Source organism: Schistocerca nitens, chromosome 3, assembly GCF_023898315.1.
Source record: "Schistocerca nitens isolate TAMUIC-IGC-003100 chromosome 3, iqSchNite1.1, whole genome shotgun sequence".
Taxonomy (NCBI): domain Eukaryota; kingdom Metazoa; phylum Arthropoda; class Insecta; order Orthoptera; family Acrididae; genus Schistocerca; species Schistocerca nitens.
The window spans coordinates 892,589,128-892,606,529 of record NC_064616.1 but is presented as its reverse complement, the minus strand read 5'-3'; the positions used below and the strand labels follow the sequence as shown (position 1 = coordinate 892,606,529).

At 43.1% G+C, this 17,402-nt stretch overlaps 1 protein-coding gene across 2 annotated transcripts in view; it reads left to right on the top strand.

The window, feature by feature from the left end:
• Positions 1-17,402, top strand: part of LOC126248950 (uncharacterized) — a 226,615-nt gene that overhangs the window by 178,719 nt on the left and 30,494 nt on the right. For both annotated transcript variants that reach the window (XM_049950482.1, XM_049950481.1), the window contains exon 6: positions 8,698-8,840. In XM_049950482.1, the coding sequence (XP_049806439.1) occupies positions 8,698-8,840 (143 nt within the window). The remainder of the gene's footprint in view (positions 1-8,697; positions 8,841-17,402) is intronic.

Genomic DNA, 17,402 nt, shown 5'->3' with positions numbered 1-17,402 from the left:
AGGACATCTACCAACTTGCTCCCTGTGTAGTTGAAAAATGTCCGCATCTCCAGTGCTCAGTGTATGGGGTTCAACTTTCCCGTCCTGGGCTGCTAGTGCTGGGAGACAGCAAAAGTGATCACTGGTGGAGTTACCAGACCTGATAAAATAAATTCATTCGTCAATATGCTGTAGATCTCCATACCAGGTTTATATTAATGTTGGTTCTTGAATGCTGGATTCATATGGTTGCTTTTGTATTGTCTTGACATTGGAATCGTCATCTTGACAGCAGTGGCAGGCAACTTTATTCCTGAGGTACCCACATTGCGGTATTGAAGTTCCTAAATGAGTACCTAAGTGACATGTGCCCTATAAAACTTCTACGTAATTCAGGAAGCAAACTAAAAATTCATGAGGAAGGTCTCTTGAAATTAGAACAGTTGTTACTAGCCACTGTATTTAGCATCCCTATGATGTCTAAAGTTCATTCACAGTACCTTAGTATTCACATGATTCGATAACTCCTCTCAAGTTAACCATTTGTTTCCTGATTCAGTCTAGTCATCATAATGTATTATATGTTTTCTCATTTTGTACACAACTAACCTGAAATAACAATTCAGCACAATTATAAATTTATACATAGGACCTGTGTCAATATCTGTACCCTTTCACCCCCCCCCCCCCTCCCCACGTTTGCCCCATTAAATAATAATATCGTGGATCTTTTGAGATTTTTGGTGTCCCCCCCCCCTTTTCCCCTATTCATGACCAGGGGAATTTAGTGGAGGGAGAACTTCTGAGAAGTTTGGAAGTTACTGGCTGAAGCAAAACTGTGGAAGTGAGTTGTAAGTCATGTTTTGGTAGCTCAATTGGTAGTGCCTTTCCCACCTGCCAATCTGCAGTTCCCTGTATCCATAACTGCTGACATCAGGTGAGTTGTACACAATGGGTGTGAGTGGAAGGTATCATAATCTTTGGTGTGCTGCAAACCCTGCATCAAGCAGCCTGCCAATGGTACTAGTACTTTTGGAATGTTGCAGAGGAAGCACCTCCTTGGATTGCGCGTTGGCCATCCAGATCCTACATGTCATGCATGCATGCCTTCCTGTGGTCATTGTTGCCAACAGTGGTCAGTCATGGTGACTGTATGACCGGTGTGGTGCACAATGCAATGATATGACCATACAGCCTTCTGCAGCCCCATGATGCAGCTTCTATGAATTCATCTATCTGGACAACCCACTCTTGAAAGTGTCGCCTGGGTGTAATTCACATTCAGGCTAATGACACTGCGCACTGTCATAGTGGCCGGCATGGCAGTTTGAGGCATTATTCTGTTGTAACCGCGACAGAAATGATTGCGTGGTTGCCGCTAACAAAAATGCGGTGGGACCGAACAGAAGTGGCCCACGAACAAACAAGATGGCCGAACGGGAATGGAAGGAAAAGCACGATGACAGACAGCCAAGCAAAACACCAAGATCAACAACAAAGCATTAAGCAATGGGGTCACAAGAGAGAACCGCATGAAATCAAAACAACATCCACTCGTAAACAGGAAGTAAGCACAGGCAACGTAAACACGATGTCTCTAAGCGTGATATCAACCAACTCAACACAAATACCAGACTGCCTCACTGAGTGAGAGGCAGCCGCCTAAATACACGACAGGGTGTGTCACTATTGGCCACTGGGACCACGTGCTCCAAAGTGGCGCCCTCACGTTAGACTCGGGGCCAGGAGCACATGCAGCCACAGCTTACGGCATTACTGCAGCAGAGACCTCTAGTGGTCATCGAACTCCATGCCATCTGGTGCAGATTCGAAACCCGCGGTGGTTGATACCAGATCCGTCCCCCGGAAACTTGCGTGTAGGGGTGAAAACGCCCCGGACGGCGCTGCGGTGGTTGGCAGATGGGAGAAGACCTGGGCTCGTCAACTGCTGTTGTCGGCAAGGAAGGGATCTCTGAGGTGTCCACGACGGCCAACCCAGAGGCCAGGGCATCGGAGGGAGCCTCCGATCCATCTGGGGGTGGGGAGGGCTGGCAGCAGGCTCTCGGGGAGGCAGCAATCAGGCGCAGTGGCGGCGAATTGAAGACCAAGTCTGTACCCTAAGGAGGTAGTGTAGGAGGAGATGGCGGCGGGAGTCCCGTGGGGGTACGCAGGCGGAGCTGCTTATGATGGCGGCACTCCAACCCTTTCGACGTCTGCATTGACGTCACACACTGCCCATGGGCCACAACAACTGTGGCGGGCGTCCAACCCGCCTTGTTCCTGTACACGCAGGCCCACATGGCTGTGCTGGGGGCGTAACACAGAGAGGGCCAGGAGCGGGGATGGGAGGGTGATGGCATCAGCAAATGGAGCAGGGTCCGTGGCTGTTGCCCATGTAGGAGCTCCGCCGGACTATGTCCATCAATCAGTGTGGTGCGATATGTGCTCAAAACCAGGGTGAGGGCGGGCGTGGTTGGAGAGGTTTCGGCCACCTTTGTCAACTGTTGTTTAAATGTGCGGACAAGCCTCTCCGCTGCGCCGTTGGATGATGGATGGATATGGTGTTATGGGCGCTCAACAGTGTAGTCTTTAGCGCCTTGCCGTTGGAGGAAGGGTGGAAAGGCGGGCTACAGATATGTATGATACTGTTGGCCAGACAGAAGTTTTGGAAGGAGGATGCCATGAATTGAATTGGGGGCCATTATCGGAGACCAATGTGTGAGGCAGGCCCTCAATGGCAAGAACCTGCCCCAGGGCCGTGAGTGTGGCCTCTGTGGTGGTGGATGCCATGCGGACTACATATGCATATTTGGAGTAGGCATCAACAATAAGTAACCACATGGACCCAAAAAATGGGCCTGCAAAATTGAGATGGATGCGATTCAAGGGCCGGCAAGGCACAGGCCAGGTTGCGAATGACTGAGGGGGGGCTTGTCTGGTGACGTGCACACACTGTGCACCTGCGGACCAGGCGGTCAATATCGCCATCGATGCCGGGCCAATACACATACCAGCGAGCCAAAACTTTCATGCAGGACATATCCCGGTGCCCGTGGTTAACAAACTGAGCATGTGATGTCGAAAATCCAAAGGGATGACCACCCGATGGGCATCCAGCTCTGTGGCCAACAGGAGGACATCATTGACTATGGAGAGTCAGGGGCTGAAGTCGGTCCGCATCCGACGAGTAAAATAGGAGGACCAACCGTGGACCATGTAACAGAAAACCTGCCACAAGATAGTGCCCCGGCGTGTAGCCATGGCAATGTGAGCACCCATAAAAGGCAGACCATCCTGCGCATCCCGGCAGGTGGAATCAATGTGAAAGCAGAGGACCTCCTGTTGGTCAAACATAGGATTGGGGCCTGCTGGGAGATGTCACAAAGTGTCCGCGTTAGCATGGTGGGCGGTGGGCTTATACCAGATGGTGTAAGTGTAATTCTGTAAAAAATAACGCCCAGTGCTGGAGACGTTGAGCTGTGCTATGTGGAAGGTGAGAGTGGGAGCTGAAAACATAACTAAGGATTTATGGTCCGTGAGGAGGGTGAACTTTACCCCAAAGTGATAGGTATGAAATTTTTGGGTTGCTAACACTATCGCCAGGGCCTCCTTTTCAATCTGGGAGCAGTTCCGTTGTGCTGGGTTTAACATTTTGGATGCAGAAGTGATGGGCTGTTCTGAGCCATCGGTATTCTGATGTGCGAGGACTGCCCCAATGCCGTATGCCAATGCGTCAGCTGTCACAACCAAGGGGTGGTCCGGAGAGAAGGGAGTAAGGCAAGGGGCGGGCTTCAGCATCGTCTTTAAATGGAGAAAAGTCTGGTCACAGGCAGGAGTCGAATCAAAAGTCACCCCCTCACAATGCAAGTGATTGAGGGGTTGAGCAACGGAGGCAGCTTGGGGTAAGAACTTCAAGTAATAAATACCCTTGCCCAAAAACACCTTGAGTTCAGATAAGTCCTTGGGATGAGCAAGGGCCTCAATGGCCATGACATTGTGATCCGAAGGGCGAATGCCATCTTTGCCAAGCCAGTGGCCCAAGTATTCCACTTCCGGTTGAAAAAAAAACAATGCTTGTCCAGCTGACAGCGTAAACCTACAGATTGCAGAGCATGAAATAAGGCACTGAAGTTGTGCAGATGTTCCTGGCAGGAATGCCCGGTGACCAAGATGTCATCCAGATAATTCACGCAGGCCGGGATAGGCCACGTAAGCTGCTCCAGGAACTTCTGGAAAATTGCCGGTGCCAAACAGACACCAAATGGAAGGCACTTGAACTTGTATAATCCGAAAGGTGTGCTGATAACCATAATGTTCTGTGAATCGGTATCCAAGGGTAACTGGTGGTATGCCTCAGCCAGGTCGATCTTTGAAAAGTATTCGCCCCCCGCAAGCTTGGTGAGAAGGTCGTCCTGTCGGGGAATGGGGTAAGTGTCTACTAAGCACTGAGCATTGACAGTAGTCCCAAAGTCCCCACACAGCCAAAAGGACCCATTGGATTTCCATACGACTATCAGTGGTGTTGCCCAAGCACCGTATGTCACAGGCTCAAGGACACCAGCAGCCTGGAGCCAATCAAGTTCCTGCTTGACTGCTGGCTGTAAGGCCACCGGAACGGGTCTGCCCCAGAAAAAGCGAGGCTGCGCATCCAGCCGCAGTGGGATGTGCGTCAGAAAACGTGAAGCACGCTTGAGATCCATTGCAAACAGTGATGCAAAAGCAAGCACAGCTCATCCAAGTCCCGAAAAGGAACAGCCGTGGAAATGACCTTAACTTCATCGGAAATTGAATTGCCAAACAGTTGAAATGCATCCAGGCCAAAAATATTCAAAGCTGATGGATGGTTGACGACAAAGGAGCCGGGGAACATGAAGACGAACTGCCCATGAAAGAAATGGAACCGTCACCATAGGCGACCAAATGCTGAGAGGGAGATGACAACACAGGGGAGCCCAGGTGGGTATATGTCACAATATTAATCAGGGAGACTGTGGCCCCAGTTTCAACCTGAAAACTGACATCCTCAGTAAAAAGGCGGAGCATGAGGAATAGCTTCTGTGCCGTTGGGTCCTCCAGCAGGACGACCGATTGCAGAGCATGTACTGTATCTTGAGGCTCAGGAGGGGCAGGATTGGAGCGAGTCGAGTGACTACGACAAACAGATCGGATGTGGCCCTCCTTCTCACACAGCATGCATATTTTCCAGCGGTGGGGGCAATCAGCTCGAGAGTGTGTGGTAAAGCACTGTGGGCAAGATGGAAGTGGGCCACGCAACCGGCGACGAGGGGCGACCAGAGGCTCTGATGCCGTAGAGACGTCGGACAAAGAGGAGTCCCGACGGCACTAGCCTCTGTTGGCCGGGCCACGTCTACGTCGCGAGGGCGGAACCCACAGAGACGTATCAATCGCCGGCACTTGCGGCTGTGCCATGAGACGCTCATTAGCTGCCTGAGCACTTTGAAATGAGTGGGCAGTGCAGAGAATCTCTTCCAATGAGGAATTTTCAAGTTTCAGCACCACAATGCGTACCTCAGGATCAGGCGCCAGCTGAAGCACCACATCCCGGATCGGGGAGTCCGCATACGAAGCCTTACACTGCTGATTGGTGCATGTAAAATTGCATCAACAACTGGGACCTTGCAAGTTCATGACCCAGGAACGATATGATTGACTGGCTGTTTATGGCACTTGTGGAACTGCAGTCGAGAGGCAACCACATGGTAGTACTGTGAAGAATAGTTTGTCAGCAAAAGGCATATCTTCTGGAAAGAGAGAGCCACAAGGGTTCCAACTTCCGGAGAAGAAAGAATGTATCTGGGGAGGCCCAAGACAAAAACAATGATCGCTGCAAGGGGTCATCCATGACTTGAAAAGCCGTGAAATGTTGTTTCAGCCGATGTAAGTATGTTTCTCCCAGTCTTCTTTAGCATTATTTAATGGTGGGAACAATGGCGGACGTGGGAAAGCATCGGACACCCGAGGACTCAGAAGCTGTTGTGGTAATGCGTCCCGGGCTTCGACTTTGTCCATTAGCATCCGCATTGACTTTTGTAAGACGTCTAACTGGAGCTGCTGCTGCTGCATGAGCTGCTGCTGTTGTTCCAGAAGACAGACCAACTTAGCCTCCATGCTAACAACTACTACAATTTACCTCGTTGCCAAAATGTTGTAACCACGACAGGTATGGTCGCGGGGTTGCCACTACTGAAAACGTGGAGGGACTGAACAGAACTGGCTGCGAACAAACAAGATGGATGAACAGGAGTGGAAGGACAAGCACGATGACAGACAACCAAGCAAGACACCAAGATCGACAACGAAGTATTAAGCAACATGGTCACAAGAGGTAACCTCACAAAATCATAACAACATCCACTCGTAAACAGGAAGTAAGCACACGCAACGCAAACACGATGTCTGTAAGCGAGATATCAACCGACTCAACGTGAATACCAGACTGCCTTGCTGAGTGAGAGGCAGCTGCCTAAATACACGACAGGGTATGTCACTGTTGGCCGCTGGGACCACGTGCTCCACAGTGGCACCCTCAAGTCAGACTTGGGGCCAGGAGCGCTCGCAGCCATGGCTTACCAACCGACTCAACTTGAATACCAGACTGCCTCGCTGAGTGAGAGACAGGTGCCTAAATACACGACAGGGTATGTCACTGTTGGCCGCTGGGACCACGTGCTCCACAGTGCCACCCTCAAGTCAGACTTGGGGCCAGGAGCGCTCGCAGCCATGGCTTACGGCATTACTCCTGGAGAGACCTCTAGTCGTCATCGAGGCCCATGCCGTCTCATGCAGATTTAAAACCCGCGGCGCTCGGTACCAGAATTCTATTAACCAATGGACCCAAGGTCAAGACCCCAACCATGTTCCTCAAGTGCATGGCCCCAACCATGTTCCTCAAGTGCATGGCTGGGCCGACCATGAAAACCTAATCGTTGGTGTAGCTAATGATGTGCAACATACACATCCAGTCAGCAGTTGGTTGGCTGGGTCCTCCTTCGTGCAGCTCTTTTTATGATGATCGGTGTATTTTAACTAGGGATCCACCCTGGCTTCAGTAGGTATAGGCAGAAAATTCACTACTGGACAGTGGATCTGGTGAGCAAAAGAGGGCCAATTCTGAGCTAATGAAAGTAATACAAGTGCTAAGGACAGCTAAAACAAATCACTGAAAATGCCCCATGTTGTACATGTTGTGGTCCAGTAGGCCTCAAATCCAAATGATGCTGATGATGGTGATAACAACATCATTATTAATAGCTGGTTAGTGTCCCTGAGGTAAAATCAGTTTGTGTGTCTGAGGTGTCACAAGTTAGTCTTTAGTGCACTGTGATTAGGATTTCCTCTCCCCACCCAATCACCACCACCACCACCACCACCACCACCACCACCATTCAGTTGAGGGAGGGATAATCATGTTGGTGACCAAAGTGTGAAACATCTGGGTGTAAGAAGTGTTACATTAGCAGACAGTAGCAGCTTCTGTTTCATTTTGACCTTAGCATTGTCATTGTGTGATGACAAAACAGGTGGGATCATTTTCTTTAGTATACGATGCAAAGGGACTTGTTCATCCCTGACTCTGAAAAACTTTTATGTTTACACATGACAGCTATGATCATTTTCCTGTAAGAGTTCAGTAAGCACAATTAGATTTTCCAGGCAATAACTGTTTCATGAGTTGTTGGAAAATAGCATATGTAATGTTTACTGATATCGTCCTCTGGGAGTATTGATAATGAGACAGTGTCTGTACCACTTATTTATGCCCTGAATTTAGAGGCTGCAGAGTCTGTGATCTGACAGTGTAAAAATCTAAACCCAAGATACTGTCAAACACTGTAAAGTGAGAATCTGAATTTTCTTAGGCCAGCTATGTGCACTTTCAGAGATATAAAGGTTGACAGTGAAACCCAAGTCTGCCTAGTTCTGAAGCAACTGAGACTTTCCAGTGGCGACTTTGTTTCAGCTCATAGCAGCCAGGTAGACCAAGCTGTCAATCAGCAGCATCTCAGTCTGCTAACCATTTTATGGAAGCTGTTGTTTACATCAGTATGGCAGTACCGGTTTATGTTCACACACGAACCTCCAATACGTATTGTGCCCCCTATATTGAGGCTACACTGACTGCTGCTACCCAAACATTGCTTCACTTGTTGTTCAGCCACTTTTCGATGATGATGATGATGATGATGATGATGATGATGATATCATCATTCTGTCTGGTGGCATCATAATTTTCAGGTGTGATATGATACGATAAATATTGTCTATAATAACCTCAACCTTGGTGGGACATTAGGCTCTAATCTTCACTGTGAACAGAAGAAATATTTGATCTTACCACTGTGTTAAAGAAGGATGGTTGAAATTTTTACACTAACTTTAGATGTACCCATACTGAGTCCCATGTATAATGCCACAAATCTCTACTTAATGTTCTCATTTTTATCAAGCAGGTCGATGGCTGTGGTAACATGCTTTCTGAGTTTAAACAATGTGACAAAAGTTGTTAGTATGTAAGTTTGAAATGGGACTCATATTACTCTCTTAAATTTTCATGGTAACTATACATGTTTTATTGCAAACCTTTTGAGTATTCATAAGGTGAATCTTTTGAAAAATGTATGTGTGACCATTCCATAGAACTCTTTCTGGTGCTTCAGTGATTGTGAAACAGCATTTTTCAGTATTCTTAATTTTCAGGAAGCCAGATACTGCTTGAAAAACTTCAAAAATTCAAGCCCAAAATTGCTGTATTCAATGGGAAGCTGATATTTGAAGTATTTTCTGGGAAAAAAGATTTTAGTTTCGGGAGACAGCCGGAATTTGTTGATGGGACGAATACAGTAAGTAAATTGAGTTAATTACTATCTCTGTGCAACAACCAGGGACATTTGTGTTGAGGTTCTTTTTTCTTATTTTATGTAGTATACTGTGTCACATGGATGCAGTTTGTGTATCTGTAGAACCGCAGGCATTGCACTCTTTATGGTATTGTCTTGTATACTATGTAAAATATGTCTAAAAATGTAGTATTGTACTGTATAATATCAGCGTGAGTTTCAAGTGAGATCATTTGGATTTTTTTATGTGCATAATTTAAGATTGTAACTGAGTGGTCATATTAACTGTACAAGCTAATACATTAGTGAACCAGTTGATGTAAGTCAGTCAGTTGATATTCGAGGTGATCCTTTAGCTGCCTAATGGAAATGTAACTTGGCAGTGCTCACTGGAGAAAGAATGTTAAAGCATGTGTTCGTTTGAGAAAACTAGCAAAAGCAACTCTGGAGTGCTACTCACAAGCACCTGTCCATCTGAGGATCAGTCTCAGTGAGATTCACAATTGAGAGTGACTAGTGAGCTGTTCCCAGGAAGCAGTTCACGAGTGCTCTCCACAACACCAGTATGTGGCTTCCATAGTTACAATGGAGAATTCTCAACGTGATTTCACAAAAGAGGAAACTTGCCAATACTGTAGTGATTCAAATTCAAACTATTATAGGCCTAGAAAGAGGAAAGAGTCAACATTATCAATTAAATCATGGATAATTTGAATAACTTTAAATAGAGTGAGCGATTCTAATGATTCCATAAACTGAGACCTTGTGCTTATTTTCTTGGGATAGGTGGAAGAGTAAAGTCTGCAGTTTCACAGAAAAATATGAAAGACAGGTTTGAAACTCATTTATGAATACTGAAAGTGGATTGACATGGCACTGTAGACTCATTGTGGTCTGAATGTAGAAACGCAAGAATGAAACTAAAAAACCACATTTCTTTATGTTGTACCTGCAGATACACCAGAAATAATGAATTTTAATGCATTGAAATGTGAGCAATTACTAAGGACAAGAAAATTTTGTGTAAATGACAAAGTGAAAAGTAATACGAAATCTGTTTTTTAATGACATAATGCAAAATTGGCAGTTTTTACGAAATTTGGCATTTTCCCATTGCCTTGGAAGAATGTTGTAAGTCTGAGGGCAACAATTTACTAATATTGGAAAATAATAGTTATTCATTGCTTGAATTGGATTTTGCCTTTTTGCCTCAGTTCTGAGAAGTGAGTATAGTTTTAAAATAACAGATGATATCTTGTTAAAAAAAAAGTGTAGCTGAAGATGTGACGTCAAAGCATCTAGATTCCAGTTTCAGTGACTGACAAATTTATGTATAAAATGCATATTTGAACCATCAGCTGTTTTTATTTTACACCCAAACATCTACCTTTTTGGTCTTGAACCATCTTCACGGATGAAGGGTACTAAATGTTTACAGAGCAGTACTCTGTTGTTGACTCCATTCAGCAGTTCCTGAGTGATGTTTGCACAACAGTTGAAATTCAACAATTTTGGAAGAAACAGCAGCATGTTTCATGCCAAAAACATCCGAAAAAACTGCTTGACATGAGCCAAAGGATATGCTGTCATCATTAGCAACCTCTCTGATAGTGATTTGGTGATTTTCCAGAACCATTTTCTTTACTTCTTTCACACTGCCATTGATGTGCTAGGGCAGCCGTTATCTTCAGTGTCTCTTCATCCCTCTTTGAAATGTTTATACCACTCATAAATTCTTGTCTTACTCCTAGTAGATTCACCAAAAACCACAGTCAACATTTTGAATGCAGAGCTGCACTTTATTCCATTTTTCAAGCAAAATTTTGATCCATCATTTTCAAAAGTAAAAATTCATCGAACACTTGAAAACATGTATGACCTTTTTGACTGCCAACTGTAAACTAAATATTCAAAACAGCTGAAAATACAAAAATATGTCATGAATGTGTACGTGTTCGAGCATGACAAAAAATTGAATGTATAAAGCCTGCGAAATTAAAATATTAAAATTACTTTTTCATCACACTTTGTACATGATTTCTTTTTTAATAATTTTTAAAAAAAAATGTTACATAATTGATAGGCATATTTTTATTTTCAAAATAACACTGCAAAACAATGAAGTAAGATAAAAATGGGAACATATGATACTTCTAAAATAAGCTGTTGGAAATGAATGCCAAAACTGGCAGAAAATAACACACAAATAGACAGAAATTAACACCAAAATTGATCATAAAATAAAAAGATTTGTTCCTGCACCCACCATTTACTCATCTGCTCCACTTTCACAAGTTCTCCATTTGTCTAGTTCTTGAGATATCTCAGAAAGAGCAGTTATATGGGCTCAATGACTTCAAGAGAGACAAAGTAACCAATCTTGGCTTTACACTATCCTTAATGTTATATGGATGGAATGGTGCAAAAATACTTCTAATGGGTATAATGTGATGTCAGCTTAGAGTGGTATTGCCTGTCCTAATCTGGATAAAAAAAATCTTGTAAATTTCAGGTCTCATTGCAGGGATTTAATTTACACACCAAGCAATATGTCACGATGTTCCAAAGAGAGGAAATATTAATGCTGCAATTAAAGTTCAGTACTTGGAAAACATGGTAATGTTGCTATAAGCATTGCAAATATGAGAACACTTAAAGAGGAGCGGAGCTCATCTGCTTGCTTTGTCCCTGAAACATCTTGATTTGTTACAGCACAATTGGTCACTGTTGTTGACTGTGCTTGGTGATGTTTTGCCTGTTGCTTTAATTGCAGCTGCTGATCCACAAGCTGTGTTTGTTGAAAGAGTTACAAAAACACACAATTTGTTTCAGTTTGTAAGAAAGATGTAGAGTTCATTAAGTTCTCATTGCCACTGTTGAGATATAGCCACACAAAAGTTATTTGTCAGATAAAAATAGAAACTGTTCACTTGATTGGAACTACACTAAGTACATGATAAGCTGAATACTGCAATAGAAGCAGCCGAGGTAAGCCCAAGTCTCCAAGCAGATACCATGAAACACTGTGTTGAAAGGCCCAAATAATATCCAAAAAAATCCAAAAACTGGGCAACAACAACTGACGTATTGTCTATAAGGCACATAAACAGAACAACAGTGTATACACAAGTTATGTGCTGTTCTCTGTGTCACTTGTTTCTCACTATGATAGGCACAATATTGTTCTGTCTGATGTTTCTTTGGATTGATGGCAAAGTGGAGCATGTTGTAGTGCTGGAAGTAGTGCCAGTAGCTGTTAAGAGTTCAGCATTGGTTGCTTTGTCCTTAAAGTTTGATTATATGGAAATAGTTAACTAAAGTAGGCAAGGACAATCACAAGAAACTAGCATACACCTAACTAGTGGGACTATGCGAATTTAAAGTGTTGTCAGTTATTTAGACAAGCTACCTATTGCCAATTTTCCAGGATATCTTCTTAGACAGAAAATGTACTTCAGTTATTGAGATAATATATGCAATCACAGGAACTATCCATAAAAATTTATAGAGTTTTCAAATGGTTTTAATAGTTGCAGCAAGAAGTGTTACAACTTAAAGAGGAAAAGTGTCTTTTCAAGGCTAAACAGATCAAGATGCATTACCACTGTGTGTAAAGAAAATAGTCTGTATATTGACCTAGAAATAGGTCAAGCCATAATTGATTTTATAGCTGTCCCAAACTCCAATGTTTTTCAAGAACTTTTGCTCAAAATATATGATTTACTACAGACTTTTTGTGGGAACTGTATGATTCCAGGAATTGCTGCTTGTGTGATGCTTAATTCCTTTAGGAACATGCATGTCAAATGAAAACAATAATATTTGTAGAGTTTGAACCTCTTGTTTCATTCTGTGTTTACAAAATAAATTGGTTTCTTGTAACAGTGACTAATGCAAATCACACTGATATGTTTTATCTACTGTGTGTCATTTTTCTGTGGGTCTCATTTTATTTCGTTATGCCTGTCACTTACTTCACAATTTTTATATGGTAGCATAATTAGATAGACTTATGAACATCCAGTGTGCAATATTTCCTCCTGATATTATCCCTCTTTGTGGTGTTGTGTTGTGACTAATATTTCTTGTGAAACACATTAGCAAAACAGCTCTTTTCAGCTGTCACCATTGGGACCAAGGAATTGCCAGTCTATTGAAAGATAGAAATAAACAATTTTTCATTAAAAAAAACTGTAGGAGATGTGGGAAGAGGCTCCCTCATGACATGAAAGAGGGATAAAATGATGGGAAAATATATACATGCCACCCACCTACTTATGAGTAAATAACAAGTAATAACAAATAAATGGAAACCTACAAAGATGCTGAAATTTGTGTGGGAAACCAGAAGAGAGGAAAACATTATGTACTTTGCTGAAGGCAGTTATTTGCAAGTGACCTTGTATTTGAGTAGTACAATAATAATACCCCAATGACGACTAAACACAGTCCCTGAGGATACAGAGGTTCAGGTGTCCTTATAAAAATATTTACAGGCTCAAGAAATTCAATAAGACATGCCCCCAAAACTCTCACTAAACCTGAAAGAAGCCATTTGACAATGTAGAATGTCCTACCACTAATTTGGTCATGTTTTATTCTGTCTATATCTTTCTAAAATGTTATTCACAATTGCCTCAGATCATCACTTGCTTTGTTGGTTAACATCTCTTCAGGATCTATTCAGATGACTTGCTAAGTGAACACATACGTATGTGTGTGTGGGCATCACATTGCTATAGTGCACAAGTACAAAAGGAAACATGAGAACACTAACTGAGATAAGTTCATAAATTGGCATCTTGCAAGGAGCTGCTCCATGTGATGATTCTGAAATAAAAGTAAGGAGGGGTCAGGAGAGAGAAGATTATCCCAATGAGGTACATGCTTTACATTGCTTGAGTTGGAGGAACTAAATGAGAATTACAGTGGTTGCTTAGATGCTATGCAAGACATATGTAAAACTCGAATCACAACTTATTCTTCTTGACTTACAAAGCACTGGCAGAAGATTGTAATGGTTACATCTCTCAGTACATAAAGGTAACCAAAGGAGTTGGTACAAATAAGAGGCAACTGAATAATAATTTTGTGTTCTAGACAAACACTCATTTATTTGAAACAAACAATTAAATACTTTATAATTGTGAAGTAATTGGAATCTACTTATTTGGCCTTTTATGTAAGGGATCATAGCAGAGACCTCCACAGTGGACTGTGTCCCATCAGTAATTAGTAGAAAGGTTATTGAAAAGAGTGCTTGCAGCTCTGTAGTTCTAAAGGGGAGAGTTCTTACACCTCCATTAGTGTGTTGAGATGATGCCATGTGGCTTTAGATTAATATTCTTTCAAGAAAAAATGTAAGAAATGTTAACATTGGCTAGAGTTCGCCTAGTGACAAAATTCAGAACCCTTTGACCTAGCCACTCAGCTATCATTCTATTGCAGAAAGCATGATCTGTAAATAACATGAGAACAAAAGCAGATTCTCGCCTGTTAGCAATGATATCAGTAACTGTAAGTAGCTTCAACTGTTGCTCCTGTGGAAGATAGAGCCCAAGCTTCAGCTGTTACTCCATTGGAAGATAGAGCCCTGGAGTGGAGACAGTGGAGCGTAGCATCAATTGTCAACTTAGTTCTCCTTTGTGGTACATAGATGGAGGACTTGTTGGGTTAAATTTCTTTCTACTCTGAATTCTCTTACATATAGTAATACGTTCAAAATTTAATCATTGTGGAAGTGATATTTTACAGCCCAAACAGTACTTTGTTTTCCTAGCTGATCTTGCTGTGATAAGAAGAAATAGGTAACGCTTTTTCTGGACTCAGCATTGCCTATCCTTCATAGGGAGTGTTCTGGCAGTGAAGCTACACAGTATCTTTCTCTCCAACTTGTATCCCTCCATCTGGGGGTCTCCAGGAGGTAGTGATTGGACAACCAACAGATTATAACAATCGATTGGCCAGTAGACTGTTTTTTTCATTCTGTTGGTTTTTTCGGCCAAATGAAACTAGTCTCTGCTGCCACATCAACTATACGAATGTTTTTCACTCACTCTCTTGGTCAGATTGGTTTCATTTAATATGAGACAACAGACTGAAACTTGTCTCTGATGGTTACCTCAGTCATATGAGTGTTTTCACTCAGTCTGCAGCCAGGAGTGTTTTCACTTACATGTGTGTTCAGCCTTTACAGGTGTACATGAGCCATGACTAGGGTTTCAAACATTTTTAAAGACAATTATATCTCATTTCAAGCTGAGGTCAATAAAAAGCATATCTCTGAAAATGAAGTAAACAGAACATAAACACTAGTCAGGGATTAAGCCTTAGGCCTGTTCCAGCTAGCCAACTGCTGTTTACAAGGCAGTACAAGGAATGATCTATGATCATGGGTTATGTGATCAGCATGTTGCCCATCTTTCCAGCCATTATTGCCAATAGATCAATCCTGATGATACTGCTGCTGCTTCATTCAAGCAGCTCCTCATTTGGCCTCACTAGGCTGAGTGGACCCTGTTTCAGACCTACCTACCTACCTTGAAAAAATTCTGAGAAGGTACCGGGAATTTACTCCAGGTCTTTCTGCACCGAAGGCAGCGACGCTAATCATTTGGATATGGAGGTGGTCCTAAAAATTAAGTATTTTCACAATCTATGTATTTATTTAAATACATATTGTTTTTACATATGAAATTAAATGTCAATTTTTGGTTGTTTTAAAAGTTTAATAACTATTGCTACATTGTAAATTTATGTTTAAATAAATTGACCAATTAATTTTTCATATAATTTATTGAAGATCTCCCAACCATCTCTCTCCTCAGCCCCAACCCCTACACCCCCATACCTCCACTCAATCCCCCCATTGGTTGGAGTCTGGCTAATCACAGCTATGAGCTCACTGACAACATATTCAGCCTTTCAGCTACTCCAAAACCATGTGTTTTGAACGGAGAGTCCAAAATATTTGTTTTGGCACAGATGCTGGTGCTGTCTTTTTCCTGTAGCAGTTTTGTAAACAATGACTGCTGTGGATGGGTGGAAGCCACTCTTACAGTTGTGAGGATGACCTTCTGCTCTCCCACTTGGGCATTGTGGAGTCAGTGGGTTGATGAGGGATCACAGGAAGCTGTTGGAGATGACAGAAGGCATTCAAGAAAACTCTTTCTTGTTTCAACAAGCTAGAGCAGTTACAGGTGTGCCCTCATCCATTGGGTGCCGCCTGGCTCAATCCACGGCATCGTCAGGTCAGGTGTCCATCTCTGGCTCACGCAAAGTGATGCTGCATTGTGGCTTATTTTCTGAGTGTTAGCATGGATGCTTGGCAGTGCTGAGACAGCAGCTAGCACTCATAGCCCCCGCAGCACAGCTGGCACTGGCTGCGCAGTCATCTGCAGTGCTGGACAGAAGTGTGGAGGCTGGGTATCACAGTGCTCAAAATCTGGGCTTTGGTGTATGAGTGTTAAGCTGATAGTGACAGTGGCCATCCAGTATGTGCTGGCATGTCATCTGGTTATGGTAGCTGGCTCAAACCTGTGCAGTGGCTGAATCACAACGTATTAATAAGGCTTCAGTGACTTTTTGTCTGCCGAAGGCATGCACTGTCAGTTGGCACAATGCTGCATTGACAAGTTGTTAAGGCATCTTGCCTCTCTCAGACATAACGTGTGTGGCACTTTGCAGATGAGCTGTGTCAGCAGCTGCATCTCTTTGGGACAATAACTGGAACACTTGTGTCCTCAATTTCCTTAGCATCACAGTGCTCCATCCATACCACACACCACAATGTACCTCCCTTCTTTTGAGAAACCCCTCCCTGAATTTAGTTTGCTGTTGCTAAAATGTAGGCAAGCTAGAACAGATACTCAGATACTGGTTCTGAAAACAGTGCACAAGCCCTGTGAACAAAAAGTAGAATAGCAGATATATGTTGCTACACTTTGACTCCAATGGTTGCTTTTGTTCACACCATTTGCGCTTGGGTCCACTTTTATGTAATCCACTCACTGTTTCATGCAATATTTTTTATGCTGCTCCACTGAGTCTCTCAGTGAAGCTAGTACAACACTTGCAGTCTACACACTCACTAGTCCATTCAGTATATGTGTTAAACTTCCTTATAGGGATAGAGTTTTGGGGTTCCGGAAGTTTTCCTACAATTACGCGATCACCACGCTATAGTACTCCTGCTTGACCTATGTAAAATCACAGGAAACTATACAGAATTTGCACAAGAACTCAGTCAGGACTTGAACATAAACTATTTACAAAAAGAATCCATGATAAAGTCACTTCAGTTGCATTTCTGATCATAATGTCTGGAGAAAGACATTGTCATCAGACTTAAGTGATGAAACTTCACTCCTTGTCACAGAGAGATGTGTTTAGTTACCATGCTCCATAAACTCTGTGATATCACTGGCATGTTCATTTAACTATAGGCACACTACCAGCTATAACTTGTGCCCCTTAATTCAACTGCTATCACTGAGTAACATGTTCCCCATTTGATATTTCTTTGGAACTTGATATGTTCTCCCTTTACGACTCTCATTATTCCTT